Raw genomic sequence first — 14738 nt, 5'->3', positions numbered from 1 at the left:
TTAACCTATTTTCGTTAGCCCACGGTCACATGCAAAGAGTTGCCTAAGAAGGCTCAACAAAGGTCTCCGGAATGCACTCCAAAGTTCTTGGAATGAATCTGAACCTTACACGGTCTCGGAAATTTGAGTACCTTTAGTGAACGCCATTTCCAAATGCTCTGATTCGAATCAAGTGCGAATTTGAGAAAGAATAAAGTATGTGAAGGAATATGCCCAATACTTATGCTTCTGGTAGCAGACGTTTTTGGTGCTGTGCAAGCAGGGTGCTGGAATTTTTAAATATATATTTTTCTTGTCGTGGAGTATCTACGTTTTTTTATACAGTGCCTGAGGAACTTGTGCTCTTCTATAAATACATAGGATGTATTTGTATCCTATTGTGCACCAAGCTTTTTTAGTTCAGAGAAGGTTTAAGGAGTTCAACAATGGCAAAGCATTGTGGTTCAGGAGGGCAGTGTGTGTGGTGGGGTGAGAAGTATATGAAGGAGTGTGTGTGTGGAGTAAGAGATTATTTGTCTGTTGGTTTTGGGCTCATCAGTTTGCTGAGCTGGGCAGTTGCAGAAGTGCCTCAGATTATTACCAACTTTAAGAATGGATCCACAGAGGGTGTTTCCCTGGGCTTTCTCATGACATGGGTTGTAGGGTAAGCAATGGATGAGTCCCTTTCAATCAAATTCTCATAGATTTTTTGAAAAAATCCTGTTCAATAGTGATTGCTGATGGTAGTGGTTTGATTTATCTTTTCCAGTCTTATTCATCCAAGGTGTTCTTTTTAACTTATTACACTAGATTTTATCTTCAATGGTATTATCTTTTGTAGATATTTGTAGATATTTTCAACAAATTCAATGTCATTAGACTTTCTCTCAATCTTCTTATGTTTTGTAGACGCTTATGGATATTTTCATTTTCAATCCCAATACAACTTTTCTCAATCTTATTTTGTTTTGTAGATATTTATGGATATTTCAATTTCAATTTCTGTCTAATATAATGTTCAATTAATCATATTTCAGGGACATATTCAATCTTATTGGATGTTGGCTGGAGCCAGCAACTGTAAGTCTTGCCTGGCCCTCCACCTACTATATTTATGGTCATTGCTATTAATTCTTAGATTTTAAAAGATAATAATTATTTCAGAGATTCAGCTTCTATGGCTATATTAGTTCATTGTTAGAGATTCAGCTTCTATGGCTATATTAGTTCATTGTTATCTTTTAATGAGAAAAATTTTATCCTTTATGTAGATTGAACTTTGATGAATAACCTAATCAACAAACATACCATCACCTTCATCAATAAAATCAATTGAAAAAATAAACTCTTAAATGCGTAAAACAGCTGTAAGATAATATTTGATGATTGATAGATAGATATTATTGACCATAATATCTGCAAATAGTTAATCTCAACTATGAGACACAATGATGGCCAAATTTGGACATTCAATAGACCCAGAATGTGCTGGCGGTTTACGGTGGGTGTTTGTGGGTGCTCAAATCTATATATTCTCTGTCTCATCCAGCTGGATGGATGACAAAACATATTCAAGCACTCCTGGGCCAGACTCTGCATTAAAAAAGTTAGATTATACTGCAGCAGCCTCTTTTCTACAAGATCTTTTTACTATCCTTCAGGTTTTCTACCTGATTTTTTTTGTTTTGGTTGAGGATACAAAATATCCAGAAAATAAGAGGGGAACCAATAATTTTATTAGTTGAGCATCTGCTAACAAGGATTACTGGGATGTTGGTGCATTTGCTAGTGGTGCTGGTGTTGGTGGTGCTGGCTGGGGACCAGCGTAAATTTACCTGTTTTTCTCTAGCTTGGTTTTTGGTCTTCTTTGGTTTGTTAGTGTTCGGCTTCTGGGTCTGGCCTGTTTTCCTTTTGCTGCTTTTGCCATGTTTGGGCTTAGCAGGTTTGTTTATATAGTTTCTATACATTGAATTGTACTTATTTATGCTGCTTTTGTGATATTGGGGTAGCAGAAATTTTTTAGTAGTCTTTTGGTGTTACTATCTATTTTTCTTTGGATTGATAGTATTTTTTAGTTTTTTTTTAGTTTTTTGGTGTTATTATCTTTTTTTTTTTGGATTGACAGTATTTTTTTTTTCGAAGTGTGGTAAATTTTATGTTTTCTGGTATCATTTTAAATATTTTTTATTCAAGTTATGAACCAGTGAAGTCATAAATGAAGATCTCATCCTCATTTAACAATGTTGAGGGTCAAACTTAGGAGCACACTGGATCAGGGAAGGTACAAGCCTGCAATCGCAATAACCCAATGGAGATTTGAACCTTGGTGATCACAACACCACTTAACCAACACACTTTGGAAAGAATCCTATATTGATAACCTTTTGTTTTGTTAGTCCTAAGTCATTTTGTTCTTGATTGTCCTCACATATGTATAATGTTTTATTGACCCTGCTATTCTTCCAAAATTGAGTGCACTGCTTACTAGTAGGTGAATATCAAATTTTGATCTTTAAAGTGTTTTTTTTCAATTTTATATAACTGTGGTTAAAGTCCCTAAAGTTTGGGGTTTTCTTTAGGTTTTGTTATGTATAAACTTCTAGTATGAAAGGAATCTAGATGTACATCTCAAAACAATTGTCTATATTTCACTAACATTATTTATTTCTCTGCCTCTGCAGCTAGCCACACAATTCTATACGGCACTGGTAAGGACAGTTTCCAACCTTTCAAAGAAAACAACATTATATAGGCCAAAGCATTCTTGGGAGAATCAAAACACAAATATACTTTATATCTTCTCATTCTTAATTTTACCCATTTTATTATTATTATGTGCTGCAGCTGTATACAATCACCACAATAATCTTAGTTTGCCAGATCATATATTATGATCACTTCTCCAACTGGTGGAAAGTGAGGAAAGCTAAGGTTGTGATTTGGCTTGAATCATTCCATTTTTAACAATTTATAGTTGTATAGATATTGATACGTGTTATACTAGAGTTTTAAGTGACTAATAAAGTGATGTTTTCTTGTTTAATATCAGATTCAAACTAAGCAAATCTCGAAATGTGAGCAAAATGATTATAAAGGTGCCAGAGAGCATAAAGTGTGCATCTGAAATGGCCAAGGAAACCAGTGCAGACTCCAATATTAAATCCTTTTATGGGACTATAATGCCCAGTTTACCTAATATTATACCCACCATTTCTTCTGTGCAGAAACCCAATACTGGGAAGGATCTATATTACACGTAATACATTTGTATTGGCTCTTTTAAATAAGTTAATAGTTGTATTAAATCTTATACAGGTCAATTGTTTAATAAAAGGTAGTATTGTAGTCTTATGATTTCCATAGTCCATGTTCTTATTGTGCATAGCTTATGAAATAAATTATGTAAATTTATTTTTTTCGTGTTTTGGATCAAACTCTTTGTGATCCATCATCAAGAAGAAGGGAGCAAAATAAGAAAAGAAAAAAAAAATAGACCATGAAATGTAATCCAAAACATCGAAAAAATAAATTCATACAGTTTATACCAGAGAAACTATGCAGAATATGTTTATAAAAGCTATACTGTTTTATCAGGTCTGCAAGATCTCTAGCTAGCAGTTACACTCCTACTCCTGGTTCGTATCTGCTACACTCTCGTGGGTCTTGTAAAAGCGGCACAAACTATATGTTAGATGAGTCATCAGAAGAGGAGGGAGAACTGTTCACTAGACTTATATCTCCAAGTTCTAAGAATTCCAATACCATTATTCGCTCTGTAAGTTTTCTTCATTCCATATAGTTATCCATATACATATATTTCAATACATCTGATTGAATGCATTTACATATAGTTATCATTTTAATGGATGTTTTTTTCCCAAGTCTTTATTCAGGTAGCTTCAACAATATTCTTTGTTGGTGGGCTGAACTTTTTAAAATTGCCTACTTATAAGAGCATTTTCTCAACCTCTTACCCTGTTCAAATAGAAAGGAGATCTGTTTTTAGAATAACTGGAAGAAAACTTTTACAGGTAATTGACTGTAAAATTAATTACTCTGTACAATATCATTCAAACTGTCATAGGGTGTGTGAATTATTATTGTGATGCAAATATAGGGAATGGGTGGTGTTGCATTCAGTAGATCAGTGATGCAAGGTGACTCATCAAGCCAACTAGGAACTTGGTTGGGATGGATTATGGCTGCAATTTATATGGGTGGACGGCTTCCACAAATCCACTTAAATGTAAGTTCATAGAATTTAGGAGTTTAAGTTCAAGTTATATGGATTGCATATATTTTTGCATAATGTATTGTTGTAATTAGTATGAGATGTTTTTGAAATTTATTGTGCGAGATTTTGACGATGCATCATAGACTTTTATCTGAAACATCACTAGAAAAACTCACACGATAAAATCTGAAAACATCTAGTACTAATATCATAGACTAGAAAATTTATAACAAATTTTGAAATTGTTTTGATAATATTTTACAGTCTAAATTTTTTTTTAATTATAATATTTTACTTCACAATAAAACAATAGTAAAACCATTATTAGTCCCAAAAATTGTAAATTTCAACCACTAATAAGCATGATGTTGGATGATAATTTCTTGTTGCAGATTAAGAGAGGGACTGTTGAGGTATGCTAATCCTTCTAACATATCCATCCATTTTTGTTTAATATACTTCATTACTCTCTATTCTAATACTAAAGTCAATATCATTCACCTTTCTAATGATGTTATATGGCATCAGGGTCTGAATCCACTCATGTTCATATTTGCTCTCATTGGAAATACAACCTATGTGGGAAGGTAATTTAGTCACACACATTTGTGTTATTGCCTCTTTGTTTCCAACAGTCGTTTATATGGTTGACAAATGTAAATTTAACACATGTTCCATTTGTTTTTATGTGTTCTTTTGTGTAGTATAATTCTAAGAACTCTCGAGTGGGAGAAGCTTGAGCCAAATATGCCCTGGCTGGTTGACGCTGCAGCATGTGTATTATTGGATTTCTTTGTATCCTTTATCCAGATAATTCTAGTTTGAGCATTTATTTTTATTTTTTATTAAGGGTGCTTTTGTTTTCTTTTATTTAGATTTAATTTATTTAAAATATTAGTTTATGTGGAAGAGCTCTATCTCATAGCTTTTTTTAAATAAGAAATTTGATCCTTAATAAATTTTGTTAGATTCTTGTTCAGTTCATCTATTATAAAGTACAAAGAATAGATGAAGATGAAGATGAAAATGAAGATTATAAAGTGATTAAAGATTAGTGATTCTAGGATGATGTAATTAAATGATAAATCTATTTTTTTATTAGAAGATATTTGATATTGAGTTGTAACTTTTTATTGTAATAGTTGACATTGAATTGAGCGAGGGGCCTGCTTTGATTGGTGATAACTTCTTGCCGTGGGCATGAGATCATGAGGTCTAATCTATAATTATAGTTTTGAGTTTGACCTCTTTGTATTGATCCTTTTGTTAGACTTGTGGATGTGTCGTGTGCCACCCTCCTTTTTTGTGAATATTGTACTATTCATTTTTTTATTAATATAAAATTCAATAGAAATATTCATAAAAACTGATTATAAGATACATGCTTTAAAATCATAAGTAATTATATTCATAGTTAACTATGTGTTACCTTCATGTGATATTCTAGTATGTGATACTCTCCATCAATTTGAGAGTCACAATTAAGAGGAATTTCATTTGAACCTATGAGGGAATGTGTGACACCACCTTTGAAATCAATAATGCATTTTGGCACAAACAAAAGATGATAGTGAAATAGAATGTTTTGTTGATGTTTAAATTATAATTAGATTGAGGTTTGGAAGGTAATATTAGCAATTAAATAGTTTTTTTTTTAAGCCATTGTATGCCCAAACTATTCTTTTATGTTGTCATCACTAATGAGTTGGAGTCTTTTAACTCTAGCTATTCTTAAGCATCACATAGCTTAATGGTCAAAAAAGTAAATTATGGTCAAAAAAGTAAATTATGATCAATAAAATTAGATAATTACTTATCAAAAAAATTACTAGTAATTGTTTGAATATTGAAGAGTGTGATGTTTAAATAAAAAATTTAACACCCAAATTTCTTTTAACGCCTTAATTCCAATAACACTCGCTTTAATATGAACTTGTGATAAGAAAAAAAAATCACCACAAAAATTATTCCATAAGATCCTATGAAGATTCTAATAGATATATAAATCAACTCTTGTCTATGCTTAATAGAATCAAAATATTACATGTGTGCTTAAAAAAACATAAAGTACTATTACATATACAAAAAAATCTCTAAATGTACAACCGTACTTTAAAAAATTTAGCCAAAAAATGGTGCCCTTCTTAACAAAGGAACAACCCTTAACCACCAAAAAAGATGTCAAATCTTATTATAAAAATTTCTCAAACTTTAGTTCTTATGTTTGTAAATGTAAGAAACAATATCATCAAACTAAACTAAGTTGAACATAAAATAACAAAGATACTATTTGTTTATTACACTGTAATTCATCCTAAGGTCATATTATACTATTTATTTATTACAATGTAATTCATCCTAAGGTCATATTTGTAGACTTCATCTAAACAATCAAGCATATTTCCATTGAAAGCATATTTCCATTGAAACAACTTAATTGAATCTAGTATATACAAATAAATTTAATTTACTTTTAATCAAAAATGAAACATACAACATACTAACTACACCTTCAAACATCTAAAATCATTTCTAACATGCAAACCATTTTCAGCTGGGTTTAAAATGGAATGTAATGGAATTAGTCTACAAATAAAATTAGAAACATGTATAGCATCCTATTGCAATACAATTGTAAACAATAATTGATAGGAGAATTGTGGTAATTTAATTGAATTGTTAAGTCCATTAATAAATTAATGATCCAACTTGTTGAGCATTCTTTAAATCTATTATTTGGATTACATTAGATTACACTTTGGATACATAGTTAAAACTTTTTTTTTTTTAAAAGTGTCTAGATTTTTTTTTAAATTATAAATTTTTTTTTAAAAATTATCTAGAAAACTCTATAAATTTGTTAAAAAATAAGAATGATCTAGATTTTAAATAATTTTAAATGTCATAACTTAATACAACTCAGAGTATATCTTTTAGCCATATACCCTGTTTTTATTTCTGCCGGCTGCTCTGTTTTTTATTGCTCTCTTATTCCGTTATGGACCTCCTTACAAAATCTTGGATCAAAAAGGTAGGCATTCAAATGCTACGTCTTGGCTGCTTCATAAGCTCCATCAGCGTCTCCCTGGTCATCACTCCGTCTAATATTGTAGTAGATGAATTGGGCAAGAATCTTTGCAAGTTTCTTGTTAAGGAGTAAAATCACGCTATCAAAACAAAACACATGTTATTGTTGTCAACATTTTGGATCAAATTCTATAATTCATCATCAAAACTGTGTAAAAAAATAATTTTTTTGTCAAAGGATACAAATAGATCTAAAACGACACATGCTGCTGCATCAACGAGCCATGGCATATTTGGCTTTAAGTTTTTCCACTCTAGACTCCTCACTAGAATACTGCATGTGACATATTACTTAACAAAGCATTAGTCTCGTAAAATATGCATTACTGAACCAGCAGTACAAACAATATTAAGTAACAATGCATAAATAGATTTGTAACTGTACCTCCCCACATAAGTTGTATTCGCAAGTACAGCGAACATGAACATGAAAGGATCTAGTCCCTGATAACATGGTAAGATTAGAGAATAAATTATTCAAGTGCAGTGAAAAATAATTTCAAATAGATGCCAATCAAACAATTATAGCTGAAAAGGATAAAACTTACCTCAACGGTTCCTCTCTTGATCTGCAACCAAAATTTTCCCATTAATCATAGTTTTAACTTGATTCTAAGAGACTTATCTTCAAACAAATGCAACTTAATAGTCTAACAAAACTGTCTGGTAGGAAAATAATATTGGTGATGTTGTCTTATTAGTAGGTGTGAATGTAGTGAGGTTCAAGCACTGTATACAATCTATAGAAACCAATTTATAAGAACTCACATTTAAGCGGATTTGTGGAAGTCTTCCACCCATATAGATAGCAGTCATAATCCATCCCAACCAAGTTCCTAACTGGCTAGACGACTCCTCTTGCATTGCACTGCCAACCATTCCCTAGATTTGCACAACACCAATAATTACACAACCTCTAGTTAAAAAATTGTATTCCCCTCCCAACCACCCCAACAGATTGAGGGGAGCAAGAAAGAGAAGAGTTTGAATCATCTCATATTAAGAGACCCACAAAAATATGTGTTTTTATGGTTACCTGCAAAAGTTTCCTTCCTGTTATTATAACAACAGATTTCTCTTCCATTTGTACAGAGTAAGGGCTTCTTGAAGCAATGTAATTGTAAGTAGGCGAGTTCAAGTAGTTGAGCCCTCCAACAAAGAATATAATTGAAGCTACCTGGATAGAAACATGGTAGCAGAAATCAGTTATGATAATGGTTGCTATGTAGACCTGTAGCCACTCATCTTTCTTGAATCAATTAAATATATACTGCAATGCATGAAAACTTACAGAGCGAAGTATGGTATTGGAATTCACAGGACTTGGGGATATAAGATTGGTAAGCAATCCTTCCTGGTCTAGTGATGGCTGGTTTATGGTGTAGCTTGTACTGATTCTACGACCTTGTAACATATATGAACCAGAAGTAGGAGTGTGACTGCTTGCTAGAGATCTTGCAGACCTGAGAAATATCACAAATCTTATCAAGATATGATCATGACTGCAGTCAAAAAGTCTTTTCAATGCATATAGTCCAAAAAGGTGTAATATCACCCTACTGGATATTTAAGTCCAGCCCCATGATTTATCATGTGTAAGTGACCTTTAACTAAAAGGAGTATATCCAGAGAAGACAAGCATATTACATGTAATATAGGTCCCTCCCTGTGTTGGATCTGTCACGGGATGAAACAGCAGGTATAGGTAAAGTGTTCGTGTTCTCTGGCACCTCTACAGGCTCTGCCTTCTGATTATCATTTTTATCAGACTTGAACACTTCTTTGTGGAGATTCTGAAATGTAGAGAAAATTTATTGAAATATATTATACATTACTGAATACATCTGGATTCATTTTCATTATTTAAAATGGATCTGATCTATGAAATACATTAGATATGTAAAGATCGCAACCTTGGCTTGAACCTTCGTTTTCCTCACTTTCCACCACTTGCATATATAATCAAAGTATATAATTTGGAGAACTAGAATAATGGTCGTAATTGTATACAGCTGCAGGACACAAATGACAGAACAAATTATATATATTCAGAGGGAAAACAAAGAAAGAGACAACAAAGTGAGCATGGAATCTTGATGAATTCTTTGACCAATATAATTTAGAATTATCTTCAAAAGATTCCTTACCAGTGCCGTATAAAACTGCGTTGGTAGCTGCACAATCGCAGAAAAAAAAAATTTCAGTTGTGAGAGAGGACAAATCTATAGTTACTGGATCTTAAAAAAATAAAAATAAAGCATGAAGTTTGGATTAGTAGAATGAATATTCTGTTAATCGTTCTTGAATCTTAAATGATAAGGTTTTTTTCAATAAAGTTATTTTTTTTAAACAATTTTATGTCAAATCCATAAAATCATTTAGCTAGACATAATTCTGACCAATAGATTCTAAAAGATATCTCTAACTAGAAGACAAGCTAGGTAATGTGTCCCACGGCATGATAAGACTGGTCCCAAATTGTTTAGTTGGATCCAAGTCATTGATGTCAGAAAAATCATTCATTTTCTATTGCCCAAGAACTGTAGCACTGCTGTATCCTAGGTACCATCCATCCATCCAGCTGGAAGAATCATTGTCAGAATTTGAATGCTTACAGAAACCTGCAGATCTGCAGAGTATTGGAATTCGGACTCAAAACGTATCTCCCTCCACTTTATGTCCATATTTTCATACATGATTTATTGTCAGTTAATTTGCCCAATCAAGTTAATCAACGATCAGTAGTAGCATGTTTACATAAAAATTTAGCACGTCAGGGGAAGTTAGATGCTTTCATCCTGCTCCACTATTGTCTACCCTAGCTGTAGCAAGAATCAACATACAGCATCTCTGCTAAGTAGGCAAAGCGAGGGCTTAACAATGATAATGGTTTTTGTTTTCTACATTTGAATTGGTCTAATGGTAGAAAATTTTGTTTTAAAGAAGAAAATTATTTGTATCGATTTGTAGTGTACAGGTACAAGTACAGTTAGATACTTTCCACTGTAAATCATCTTTAGACTTATATACAAATCAGTCAGATCATCTTAAAACTTATATACAAACCGGTCAATCTGACCAATATCATGACTTACTACCTCATCCGATTTGTACAGCTAGTTAAATACCTCTCGCAAGAAATATTAATAGTCTTAATAATCCCGTATTACTATAAATCATCTTTAGACCTATATACAAACCGCCCAATCTAACCAATATCATGACTTACTGTGATAGGCTCATGAAATAATAGCATTCCAAGTGCACTCCAACCTTCAATCCCCTGCCTCTCACCCTTACAGTGGACATTACTAACTTTCTATGTTTACTGAGGGTTTGAAGGAGTGCCCAATGTTGAACTATGTTAGTTGACAAAGGGGGCTTTATAAGAACAGCAGACGTTATGAAACATATGGTATGGCAACATTTAAAAGCTGTTGAAACTGTAAACTGTTACTATAACAATGCTATTCTAATATGAAGCTTTAAAGACTCACAGTTGCTGGCTCCAGGAAGCACCCAGCAAGATTAAACAGGTCCCTGCAAACACCATCAAATACAGGGGAGATTCACAATAAGTTCTACTCAACAAAAGCACCAACAATATCTTCTAGAAGAAACACCAATGTTCCTCAACAACTCTAATAACACAAATTTTAAGTTCAAAAGGGTAATAAAATCCAAAACCACAAATGATTTAGGGGGCTTGATTGATTGAAAGGGATTGATTGAAAGGGATTGCTTACCCCACAACCCATGCCATGAGAAAGCCAAGGGAAACACCCTCAGTGGATCCATTCTTGAAGTTAGTGATAATCTGAGGCACTTCTGCAACAGCCCAGCAGAACACACTGGTAAGCCCCAAACCAACAGACACATAATCTCTCACTCCACATACACAGTCTCCTAAATACTTCTCAACCCACCATACACACCGCCTTCCAAAAGCACAATGATTTGCCATCACTGAATCTTTTCTCCTCTTTACTTTTTTTCCTCAGACCATGAAACCACAAAGCTTGTAAATATGAATGTCTAGGCAGGATATATATAATATATTGGGAGATACCTTCACAATTTATTTGACAGATAAAGACAGTAATCCACCAATATGCCGCCCTCACTTCAAAGCGTGTAAGATTGAAAATCCAATACTCGTGAGACTCTTCTCCTATATTTCCAAAAATTAATCTCAAACTTCTACTTAAGTTTAAGTCTCAGTCGTTCAGTTCCAGGTGACCGTGCTTTTATTACAGATGATCAGAAGAAACCTGAATTTTTAAAACTGTTTTCTTATTGTTATCTTGCTCAAGCTTATCCACTTTTTTGTATGCAGCGCACCGAAGCCGTGTGTGTTTGTCCCCACCATTCACTCTTACCTGTCGTGCAGAGGCTACTTGTCAATAGGAAAAGTGTCATCATCCTTTGTCATCCTGAAATCAGTGGGACTACGCTGATCTTGAATTCATTTGCTACAAGATAATCTAAATATTTAATTTTTATCCACTAGTAATTCATCAGTTTAATGGGAATTTATACTTGGATATAAAGTTTTCAATTACCACTTGAAAAAAGTTATTGAATTGCATCGCTGTCATTCACATCAAATGATAAAATGAATTTCTTTTATTTAAATATTAATAGATTTTCAATCATAATAATTAAAAATAATCTTCATTTTTCAGTTGGCTCACTTAGTGAATATTGAAGAGTTGTGTAATTTGCTCTCTCCAAAGGGTGTGGCCCTTCTTGTTTTGTTTATCTTTCTGATTTAATAAATTTTTACCCTTCATGATTGATTGAATAATTAAAAATAATATTTTTTACAAATAATAAATAGTCACTTAAATAATATATAATTATTATAATAATAAAAAGTGCTATATGACTTTTTCTCCTAGAGAAGATAAAGTTATGGAATAAATATTTTTTTAATTAAAAAGGGAGATAGAAATAAAAGATATTATAATCCTTTGGTTTAAAGAAAGATTAATAAAGAATGTTAATGAATACTCTCTTAAAGAGAGGAATAATTATATTTATGAAAGGGTAAATAAAGGTGACCTTTTCGAAAGGGTGTGATGGTTTGGAAACCACCCGTTAAAAGGTTATATAAGTCATTTATGTGAGTCTTGGAAGAGGGCATGGAGATCACTCAAGGAAGAAGAAGAAGGTGGCTTGGTGGGCTATGGGCATGGGAGGAAATATAGGAATTCAGAAGGCACAAAGGAATGAAGGTTAAGGTCATTGGTTGGCATGGGCATTGGAGAAGGGGCACACAGTGTGTCCAACTCGAGGTACAGTGAACACTAGGGAGTGTCCTAGCTAGGGTTGTGTTTATTTCGTGTCATGAAGACATGTGAGGTTATGTGTAAGAACCTGTCCTCTTGGAGTGCTTACTTGTCGTAAAAGAGCCTAGACCTTTGACTATTCCTTTGAATTCTAGATAATATGGTGGGTTTTATGTAAGAACTGTTTTCCTCAATGGGGTGCCATAGCCATAAAGGACCCAAGGCCACTAGAATATTCTTGGAGTGAGAATGATTGTTCCAAGTGCTCAAGATTAAGATAGGTACTGGAAAACCTTGATGCTATAAGATATTGAGAATGCTTTATCTATGATTTTCTCATAATAAAGATGAATTAAGTGGTTATGTTATTCCATTTATTGTGTTGTTAATTTACTTTGTAATTATTATCAAATTATAAAGTTATATTTACATTAGTTATTTACGTCTAATTTAATGATAACTACCTTTAATTAATGAATTTTTCATTAACATTTAATCGATTAATTCCACTGCAAATAATTAATAAGTCTTGAAGAAAAGTGCCATCACATTTGGTATCAGAGCCAAAGATTGGGCTTTTAAGTTGTTAATTGTTAAATGCCTTTTTTAATGTGTCCTAGTTAAGAGTGATAAGGCTATAAGGATAAATACATAAGATCACTTTAAACATCATTCCATTAAATTTAAATTTAATTTGTCTTGGGTTGTACTAATAATCATTTATATGAAAAATTGTAGTATTCTATTTCACACATACACTTCAAAAATAGAATTAACAATGTAAAAAAAAATTGATAATAAAAAAAAGATATTCTTAATAGAACGATTTATATGATTAAGTTAGATATCCTTGGTTACTAGGACTCCAATATTTATAACGATTATATTGCTAATTATATTAAGAAAAAAATATATATACATCTAATAAGAGTTCAACAACCATTATAGTCCTCGGCTTAAACATTAATGAATTTTGTTTTACAACATATCTAATTCAATGATGCAATCAACTTCGATTGTTAGGGAGTTTAAGGCCATCACTTTTACACACAAAGATTGATTGTTCTACTATCACCCACAAGCAAATATGAGAGTCTTGCATCGATTGAGATCTTCGGCTGAGACAAGTATTCATAGTTGGATATAAATTTTTCAATTACCACTTGCAAAAAGTTATTGAATTGCATCACTGTCATTCACATCAAATGACAAAAAGAATTTCTTTTATTTAAATATTAATAGATTTTCAATCATAATAATTAAAAATAATCTTTTCAGTTGGCTCACTTAGCAGATTGACGGAGTTGTGTAATTTTCTCTATCCTGGGGTGTGGCCCTTCTTGTTTTGTTTATCTTTATGTGATTTAATAAATTTTTACCCCTCTTGATTGATTGAATAATTAAAAATAATATTTTTTACAAATAATAAATAGCCGCTTAAATAATACATGCAAGGACAAATTTAATTAACATGGTGAAAGGGGGATTTAATTAAATAAAGTGATTTATTTAATTAAAGGTTAGAAATGGGTTAGATGAATTTAATTAAATAAATTGAATAATTCATTTAATCAAATAGATGAAAATGAAGAAATTAATTAAATAAGATTTAATTAATAGGGGGATGTGATTTTAAATAAATATTAAATATTTATTTAAGTAGGTGGTCAGATTTATACGTCTACACTTGTTTTATAGCTTGGTATTGATTGAGCTTGAGCCTTGGTCACTACCAAGTCATAATGTGAGAACGACATTTTGTTTGATGTAAAACCTTGATTGTGTAGAGGTCAATATCATTTGAACTCGGCCTCTCAAAAACCTACAGCAAACCACAAGCCAAGGAAAGTATGCATGTGTTTTGTATTTGTCCAAATTGCCACCAAAATTTTGCCATGACATCCACAATGTTGAGGAGGTAAGTAGTGCATTAGTTTTTAATATTAAAATTCAATTAATATCAAGAGAGAAATTGTTTTGCAAATTGAATCTTGTAACTTAATTTTTAGGAATTAAAAAACCCCACTAGTTTATGAAAACCCTAATTCATCAATTCACAAAAATCTCGGTGAAGAACAACTATATAACAAATAGTGACTTTATCAAACTAGTTAGCTTATAGCATACCTAGAGATAGTCCTATTAGA

General features: G+C 32.2%; 1 protein-coding gene and 1 non-coding gene across 4 annotated transcripts; one reads left to right on the top strand and one right to left on the bottom strand.

Moving 5' to 3' along the window:
- The first annotated feature begins 246 nt into the window (after positions 1-246).
- Positions 247-5469, top strand: LOC131076604 (uncharacterized). Its single transcript, XR_009372549.1, has 12 exons — positions 247-643; positions 1017-1059; positions 2661-2687; positions 2824-2910; positions 3029-3235; positions 3574-3754; positions 3873-4010; positions 4097-4225; positions 4606-4626; positions 4742-4800; positions 4918-5008; positions 5182-5469. It is a non-coding gene; the product is annotated as an uncharacterized LOC131076604 (transcript).
- A 1606-nt stretch (positions 5470-7075) lies between these two features.
- On the bottom strand, positions 7076-11622 carry LOC131076605 (probable vacuolar amino acid transporter YPQ1). Of its 3 annotated transcripts, none has more exons than XM_058013874.2 (13): positions 11227-11622; positions 11047-11128; positions 10798-10840; positions 9448-9474; positions 9214-9312; positions 8948-9093; positions 8592-8763; positions 8337-8477; positions 8069-8182; positions 7849-7869; positions 7686-7744; positions 7484-7574; positions 7076-7346 (listed from the first exon to the last, which is right to left on the bottom strand). In XM_058013874.2, exons 2-13 carry the CDS (start codon positions 11061-11063, stop codon positions 7260-7262), a joined length of 1017 nt encoding a protein of 338 aa, XP_057869857.1. In that variant the 5' UTR covers positions 11064-11128; positions 11227-11622; the 3' UTR covers positions 7076-7259. The 3 variants fall into 3 exon arrangements, with proteins under 3 accessions (XP_057869857.1, XP_057869856.1, XP_057869855.1); XM_058013873.2 differs by having other exon boundaries at positions 11370-11622; XM_058013872.2 differs by having other exon boundaries at positions 11047-11622.
- Between the last annotated feature and the right edge of the window lie 3116 nt (positions 11623-14738).

Source organism: Cryptomeria japonica, chromosome 5 (genome assembly GCF_030272615.1).
Source record: "Cryptomeria japonica chromosome 5, Sugi_1.0, whole genome shotgun sequence".
Taxonomy (NCBI): Eukaryota; Viridiplantae; Streptophyta; class Pinopsida; order Cupressales; family Cupressaceae; genus Cryptomeria; species Cryptomeria japonica.
This window is presented reverse-complemented; position numbering and strand designations above follow the sequence as displayed.

Bases quoted from the DNA above. Each gene is read 5' to 3' on its own strand.
- LOC131076605 (XM_058013872.2), bottom strand. From the start codon at position 11,264: ATGGCAAATCATTGTGCTTTTGGAAGGCGGTGTGTATGGTGGGTTGAG. The intron at 10,841-11,046 runs GTAAGCAATCCC...TGGTGTTTGCAG, and splicing joins CTCATGGCATGGGTTGTGGG to GGACCTGTTTAATCTTGCTG. The intron at 9,094-9,213 runs GTTGCGATCTTT...TCTACATTTCAG, and splicing joins AAACGAAGGTTCAAGCCAAG to AATCTCCACAAAGAAGTGTT.